Consider the following 8912-nt stretch of genomic DNA (forward strand, 5'->3'; position numbering starts at 1 on the left):
ATCACTGCCGAATTGCCGAAACACTTCCCTGCTGATTTCCACCACTACCTTTGCTACATAAGGTGATTTCCATTTTATTTTTGAATTATATATATCACTTTTTTTGTAATTGTTAATGAAAAGCATGATTTTGGCTTATTATTCTTGGATTTGCTGCTAGGGTTTTTCCTTTTTATGTTTTTATTATCATATTATTATATATTTTTGTATCATACGTTAGTTAATTAGAATTTAGCATGAGCGATTAAAAAACTGCTTTTAGTATGAAAAGTAAAGTGTGAAGACATATATATTAATAGTTTATTATCTTTTAGTTTTAAGGTTCATAACTAAATAGCTTTTGGTTGTTTTTGTGTATAGTTTGCTGCTCCAATGGAAAAGCATGATGAAAACAAATCAGACTGTGAGGTAGTTTCTGAAAATGAGGCGGTTTCAAAGAATGTGCAAAAACCGAAAAAAGATGGAGAAACCCCGTGTGCAGCCTCAGATGGCGATGTAAGTGAAATTCCTTCGATACATTTATTGAAAAAAAGATCTATTTGGTGGGAGCATTATATCGTGTGTGATATCCCTGATAAGGCCGAGTGTAAGTATTGTCATAAAAAATTGGTTGTGCATCAAAAGTGGGACTACTCCTTTAAGAAATCACATTAATGTTTGCAAAGAGTATCCAGCAAATAAAGAAAAAAAAACAAAAGCAACTTAATTTAGAGTCCAAAACACGTATTAGTGATGATGGTTCTGCTGAGAACCGTGACAATTCAAAGTTATGGGAGTTTAACCAAGAAGTAATTAGGAAAGCTTTAGCAAAAATGTTGATTGTTGATGAACTACCTTTTTCGTTTGTTGAGAGAGTGGGTTTTCTAGAATTCTGTAAGGTTATTAATCCTTATTTTATTGTACATTCACGTGCGACTGCAACAAGAGATTGTTATGGCTATTTTATTGAGGAACGAAGACGGTTAGTGAATATTTTTAAAAATATGTCAACGAGAGTGTGTTTAACCACCGACACTTGGACTTTGGGGCAAAATTTGTCTTATATGTGTTTGATTGCACACTTTATAGATGATAATTGGCATCTACATAAGAGAATTATAAATTTTTATCCAATTATTGGTCATTCAGGGGTTTTAATAGGGAGGGCAGTTGAAAAATGTTTAATTAATGGGGCCTAAAAAATATTTTGACTGTGACGGTGGATAATGCTAGCTCTAATGATATAGCTATTAAACACTTGCAAAAGGTTTTTAATCATTGGGAATGTGGTGTTTTGAAGGGTGCGTTTTTGCATATGAGATATGCGTCTCATATTTTGAACCTAGATGTTAAAGATGGGCTTACTAATCTGACTTTACCAATCAAAAAAAAATTCGTGCTTTGGTAAAATATGTGAGGTCTTCACCTACTAGACTTCAAAAATTTCAAACTTGTGTTGAAGAAGAGAAAATAGAAAACAGGGGTTTAGTGTGTTTGGATGTTGATACCAGGTGGAACTCCACTTATTTGATGCTAGAATCTGCTGTTAAATTCAAAAAAGTATTTTCTAACTTACTATTAAAGGATTCTAGTTGTGAGAAAGAGATGAAGAAGTGTGAGGGTGGTTTAATTCATGAGGATGGTTGGATTAGTGTTACTAGCTTGTTGCCTTTCTTGAAGATATTTTATGAAGCTACGTTAAGATTTTCAGGTTCCCGTTATGTGACCTCAAATGCTTATGTGCATGAGATATTTGGAGTTGGCACTGTGATTGATGGTTTCACTACCAATCAAGATAGTTCAATTTATTCAATGGCATTTAGTATGAAACAAAAATATATCAAGTATTGGGGGAATGTGCTTAAGCTTAATCAGTTTTTATTTATTGTCGTGGTTTTTTGATCCAAGACGAAAATGGCAATATATTAAATGGCTTGTTGAAGAAAATTTTGTAGATGCGAGTATCATCAATACTCTAGACCGGAACTTGAAGCTTTGTTTGAACTTTATGAGAATTCTATGCCCAAAAAACAAAAGAGTGTTGAGGCATCATCATCATCTAAAACTTCTATTCCTAGTATGGCATCCAGTGACAATCAAACAACAATAGACATTGATGAAATTATGAGCAAGCGGTTTGAAATAGCAATAGGAAGTTCAGAAACATCTATGAGAGAATCTGAGTTAGAAAAATATCTTGGGGAAGATCGGGAACCTAAAGACTCACGATTTGACATATTACAATGGTGGAAAGTTCAACAATGTTGATATCCCGTTCTTGCTAGGATGGCTCGAGATATTCTTGCAATTCTCGTTTCTACGGTTGCCTCTGAATCGGCTTTTAGCACCGGGGGACGAGTGCTTGATAGTTTCAGAACTTCCTTAACCACAAGAATGGTGGAAGCATTGGTATGCACACAAGACTGGTTGCGTGCTTCTAATAATGCAATTTTGATTGAAGATACCATTTTTGATATCAAAGCTTGGAAGAAGGTTGTAATAAGTAATTATTTGCATTACAGGTACCCTTTTGTGAGGAGGCACCCCTTCTCCCGAAGTTACGGGGCTATTTTGCCGAGTTCCTTAGAGAGAGTTGTCTCGCGCCCCTAGGTATTCTCTACCTAGCCACCTGTGTCGGTTTCGGGTACAGGTACCCTTTTGTTGAGGTGCCAAACCTTCCCGTCGATGTGAGCTCTTGGGGAAGATCAGCCTGTTATCCCTAGAGTAACTTTTATCCGTTGAGCGACGGCCCTTCCACTCGGCACCGTCGGATCACTAAGGCCGACTTTCGTCCCTGCTCGACGGGTGGGTCTTGCAGTCAAGCTCCCTTTTGCCTTTGCACTCGAGGGCCAATCTCCGTCCGGCCCGAGGAAACCTTTTGGGAGGCCTACGCCCCATAGAAACTATCTACCTGAGACTGTCCCTTGGCCCGTACCTCCTGACACAAGGTTAAAATTCTAGCTCTTCCAGAGTGGTATCTCACTGATGGCTCGGACCCCCCCCCCCCCCCCCCCCCCCGCAAGGAGGCCTTCTTTGCCTTCCACCTAAGCTGCGCAGGAAAGGCCCAAAGCCAATCCCAAGGAACAGTGAAGCTTCATAGGGTCTTTCTGTCCAGGTGCAGGTAGTCCGCATCTTCACAGACATGTCTATTTCACCAAGCCTCTCTCCAAGACAGTGCCCAGATCATTACGCCTTTCGTGCGGGTCGGAACTTAGATGAAACAGTTGATGAAACAATCGAGCCAGCTTAAGGTATTTTTTTTTCTATAAATTAATAGTATCTATACAATTATTTGTGTTACTAAATTAGAAATAGTTTTGCTTTGTTTACTTGTTATTTCTATTGATTTATGTTATTGCAGGTTTACAAGGGTTGGATAATGGATGTTCACACGAGCTTATGGTTGGATTTATCATTTTTAAATGTTTAATCGTTGACGAACTACTTTCGAATTTATCTTAGAATTTGTTTTGGATGTTTTTGGTTGTTTTGTTTAAGTTTGAATTTATCCATGAATTTCTTTGAATGTTTTTTTTATCTCAATGTTGGAAACTTGAAAAATCAAGCACAGGTTTAGTTTTAATATATGCATAAACAAATTTTTTTTAATTCGGATTATCCGTTTCAATAACCGAATCCGTATCCGAAATTTCAGATATCCGAAAATCGGATATCTGAAATTTCGGATACGGATTCGGATATCAATATTCGTTATCCAAACTTTTCGGATATCCGATTTTCGGATATCCGAAAACCGGATAATCCGGTCTTGAACACCCCTACTCATAGTACATGGCTTTGCATGAAAAGAAACAAATACAAAAGATAAACCAGCTAATATATACAGACTATCATGTGACTCGAGGCTTGAGTATGACCCGGCTTTTCATTCCAGTCCTGTCACGAGCTTAGTTAAACAAACAAAACCCCTAAGGTGTTTCCCACTAAGGTCAGGCCATTTAAAAGGTTCAATTAGGTGAACAACCAAACCGCCCTTTCATTCTCAAAGGCTGAGCCTACCGACACATCGATTACTGAGTCTAAACTATTCGGTTACCATACATTACGTACGAGTCTAATGGGCATTGTTCTTATTTTATTATATATATATTTTTGAAACCACCAAGAATTTATAAAATAACCACTACTTAGTAATAATATCATCTCCTGTTTAACGTAGAGAAAACAAATTTCAAGGGACTATTTTTCCAAAAATTTTCAATTTTTTTAATTAATTATTTATTTATTTTTTTTTCAAAATTTTTCCTTCAATTAAGTAAAATAAACCCCATCCCCACACTTAGAATGAAATCGTCTTCGATGAGTACAAGGAAAAGAAATAAAATAAAATAAAGATAAAACAAAAAATAAAAAGATAATATACAAGAATAAAAACAAAGAACGGGTTACTCCCCTGGTTTGTGTGCAGAATCATCGATAGCTGTGTAGTACCCAAACGACCGTATAGCATTTCATTCGCGGCCGCAACCTCGGGAGAACCTGTTCCACAACGTCATCGTAGCTACCATGCGCATAATATAACCTGCAAAACTCAAACTCGCTCGCATGTAGCGGCGTACAACACGGAAAACAAAAACATAAACAAATAAACGTATTTTTGTGTTTTTGGTTTTTTATAATATATATATATTTTTTTTGATAATGGAACACCCCTTAAATCGACCGGCTCGAATGGAGATTAAGTACGAGCGGTTTCATCTTGGAACATCCTGAAATAGACAAAACAAATAAAACAGATAGCACAAACATATAACAAAAATACAAACTCTACAACTCGGGTAGTCTCCCGAGTGGTGCATCCATCACGTCTATGTCTCGGAGAGCGAGTCAAGGTATAATACCTCGACCGTCTGATCAGTCACCGGCTCGCCAATGTAGTGCTTCAGTCTATGACCGTTCACTTTAAACTTCCTGCCTTTATCCTCTATCTCAATCGTGCTATACGGGAAAACCTCAGTGACCGTGAACGGTCCCGACCATCGGGATCTCAACTTTCCTGGGAATAACCTCAACCGGGAGTTATACAATAAAACCAAATCCCCACACTATAACTGCTAGTTACCTTTCAACTTCCTATCATGCAGTTCCTTCGTCCGCTCCTTATACCTAAATGACTGGCTCCTCTAACTCGTGCAACTGGTGGAAACGAGTGCTCTCTGCGGCCGACATGTCAAAATTGACCCTCTGTAGGGCCCAAGAAGCACGGTGCTCTAACTCAATAGGTAGGTGGCCGGCCTTCCCATAAATCATCCGAAACGGTGTGGAACAGTTCAGAGTTTTGTAAGCTGTACGGAAGGCCTACAACGCATCATCCAACTTGTCGGACCAATCCCGATGATTCGAACCAACCGTTTTCTCAAGAATACGTTTGATTCCCCGATTACTCACTTCCACCTGCCCACTAGTCTGTGGGTGGTAGGCGGTTGCAAGCCGATGGGTGACCCCATAGCGTCGCAACGCCTTCTCCATCTGCGCATTGCAGAAGTGAGTGCCTTTATCACTGATCAACGCCTTCGGGACACCAAAACGAGCAAAAAGGCTTTTGAGAAAACGGAGTACAACTCAGGCATCATTTGTGGGTAAGGCCTTGGCCTCAACCCACTTCGTGACATAATCAACCGCCACGAGTATGTACTTGTTTCCACACGAAGATGGAAACGGTCCCATGAAATCAATGCCCCAAACGTCGAAAACCTCACAAACCTGAATAGCATTCTGGGGAATTTCATTCCGCGAAGAAATGTTGCCGACCCGCTGGCAACGATCACAACTCCTCACAAACGCGTGCACATCTTTAAAAATCAAAGGCCAATAAAATCCACAATCAAAAACCTTCTTTGGCATCAAACATGGACCGTGGTGACCTCCTGTTGGTCCAACATGGCAATGGCCTAGAATCTGCCATCCCTCCTTAACATCAACACACCTCCTGATCAACTGGTCAGCACCTATACGAAAGAGATACGGGTCGTCCCACAGGTAAAACTTAACATCAGCAAAGAATTTCTTCTTTTGCTGGTAGGACATCATCGGTAGTACCCGTCCGCAAGATAGTTCGCGAAGTCGGCGAACCATGGAAAACCCTCATCCTGAGCTGAAACAAACATAAGACTCTCTGTCGGAAAATGGTCATTAATCATGACCCCGGCTCTCCTAACTTAGCTCCCTCAAGACGCGAAAGATGATCGGCCGCCACATTCTCGGCCCCCTTTTTATCACGGATTTCAATATCAAACTCTTGAAGCAACAGGATCCATCGGATAAGGCGTGGCTTAGCATCCTGTTTGATAAAGAGATAACGAATGGCAGAATGATCCGTGTACACAATCATCTTAGACAGGACAAGATAAGACCTGAATTTATCGAATGCAAACACCACAGCTAAAATCTCTTTCTCGGTGGTGGTGTAACTCTCCTGTGCACCATTCAGGGTCCGGCTAGCATAGTAAATCGGATGGAAGTGTTTATCCTTCCGCTGTCCAAGAACCACTCCGACTGCGAAGTCGCTTGCATCACACATCAACTCAAAGGGAAGCGACCAGTCGGGAGCAATCATGATCGGGGCGTTAACGAGTTTGTCTTTTAAAAGATCAAACGCCTCGACATACTGCTCAGAAAACAGAAACGGGGCATCCTTCTCCAAGAGTTTGGTCATGGGTCTCACGATCTTAGAAAAATCTTTAATGAACCGGCGACAGAACCCAGCATGACCCAAAAACCTTCGGATGGATCTCACAGAAGTGGGCGGGGGAAGATTAGAAATGGTATCGACCTACGCTCGGTTGACCTCTATCCTCGCACTCGAAATACGATGCCCCAAAACGATGCCCTCGCGTACCATGAAGTGACACTTCTCCCAGTTAAGAACTAGGTTGGTGTCAACGCATCGGGCCAACATCCTCTCAAGGTTGGAGAGACACTGATCGAAAGAACTCCCAAACACAGAAAAATCGTCCATGAACACCTCCATGGAGTCCTCGATCATGTCATGAAATATAGCCACCATTCACCTCTGAAATGTGGCTGGAGCGTTACACAATCCGAACGGCATACGTCGATAGGCAAACGTACCGTATGGGCAGGTGAACGTGGTTTTCTCATGGTCATCCGGAGCAATAGGAATCTGAAACTACCCGGAGAAACCCTCTAAGAAGCAGTAGTACTGCTGACTTGCCAAACGCTCCAACATCTGATCAATGAAAGGTAAAGGAAAGTGGTCTTTCCTCGTGGCATCATTCAGTCTGCGGTAATCGATGTAGACTCTCCAACCGGTCACAGTCCTAGTGGGAATGAGCTCGTTCCTCTCATTGTGACGACAGTCATGCCACCCTTTTTAGGAACCACTTGGACTGGACTAACCCACGAACTATCAGAAATGGGGAAAATGATCCCCGCATAAAGGAGTTTGATGATCTCCTTCTTCACGACCTCCTGCATCTTCGGATTAAGCCGCCACTGCGGCTGAATGACAGTCCTATAATTATCCTCCATGAGGATTTTATGTGTACAAAACGAAGGGTTGATACCCTTGATGTCGATAATCTTCCATGCAATGGCCTCCTTGTGCTCTCGAAGCACCCTCAACAATCTCTCTCTCTCGACCTTCGTCAAAGAAGATGCAATAATAACCGGTAGCTTCCTCTCCGAATCCAAAAACGCGTACTCCAAATGGGCAGGCAAATCCTTAAGCTCTGAGGAAGGACGGGGGCTCTTGACAGAAGGTCGGTCCATCGGATCGTCACGTACGATCCCAGCAGACACTTCAGACACAGGGGTATGTAACTCGGTGTCATCTTCCGTTGACTGGTCGGTCATGGCAACCATCTCAATTTCTGGAGTGTCCCTATCGAGAATCTGAGTGTCGGAGGCAGATCCTCCACAGATCTCGCTGAAAAATTCCCCAACATGCTCCATGATGGTATTGATAAAATACAAGGAGTCATCAGCAGACGTGGGGTGTTTCAGTGACTATCGAACGTCAAAGGTGACGTTCTCATCCCCAACTCTTAAGATCAACTTACCCTCGTAGACATTGATCAACGCCTGTGCAGTGGCAAAGAATGGTCGGCCTAAGATAAGCGGTACACTATCATCATCGTTCATGTCTAGAATGACAAAGTCCACCGGGAAGATGAACTTGTCGACACGAACAAGCATGTTCTTGACCACCCCTCGAGGGTATTTAACAGAACGATCAGCAAGCTGGATACACTTCCTGGTAGGCCTCGGTTCGCCTAAACCCAGCCTGCGATACACGGAATATGGCATGAGATTAATACTGGCACCAAGATCAGCCAGCGCGTGAATAACCGTGTCATCACTCAAGATGCAGGGAATCGTGAAACTCCCTGGATCGGCCATCTTTTCTGGTAATTTCCTCTGTAAGACAGCAGAACAGCTAGCACTCAGAGGGATGGAAGCTACCTCAGCAACCTTCTCCTTATTTGAAAGAATATCCTTGAGGAACTTCGCGTGTTTAGGCATCTCGGTCAGTGCCTCAAGGAATGGAATGTTAAGGGGAAGCTGCTTCAAAAGATCAAGAAATTTAGAATTCTGCTCCTCATCTCTATCTCTGCGGAGTCTCCCGGGGTATGGTACTCTAGGTTTGTAGACTCTCGGCGGCTCGCTCGGTAGCTGCTGTATCTCGGCCTGTGCTGAACTCCCTGGGCTGCTCCTTTGATGCACCTGGGCCGGTGGAGACTCCATCTATATCTCCTCATCCACCTGCTCCTCTACAACTATTGCACGCTCCTCAACGACTCCTCCTCTAGACCTCTGCTGAATCCCGGGCTCCCCTCGTGCCCCTGCACCGCTCCTCGTTGTCACAGCTTTAGCGAATCCCTTCAGGTTTTGCTCGGTGTTACTCTGTAGCGTACCCTGCGGCCTCTCCTTCAATAGACTGGCTATCTCCC

At 42.3% G+C, this 8912-nt stretch overlaps 1 protein-coding gene across 1 annotated transcript; it reads left to right on the forward strand.

The window, feature by feature from the left end:
- Nucleotides 1–360: 360 nt before the first annotated feature.
- Nucleotides 361–2247, forward strand: LOC143618572 (zinc finger BED domain-containing protein RICESLEEPER 1-like; the record flags this gene model as incomplete). Its single annotated transcript, XM_077090732.1, has 4 exons — nt 361–495; nt 1247–1383; nt 1491–1823; nt 1935–2247. Coding segments are annotated over 4 exons (918 nt in total), but the record flags the coding sequence as incomplete, so codon positions are not given.
- Nucleotides 2248–8912: the final 6665 nt, after the last annotated feature.

Source organism: Bidens hawaiensis, unplaced genomic scaffold (assembly GCF_021521415.1).
Source record: "Bidens hawaiensis isolate Kalapana, Puna unplaced genomic scaffold, B.hawaiensis_p1.1 tig00090785_1, whole genome shotgun sequence".
Taxonomy (NCBI): domain Eukaryota; kingdom Viridiplantae; phylum Streptophyta; class Magnoliopsida; order Asterales; family Asteraceae; genus Bidens; species Bidens hawaiensis.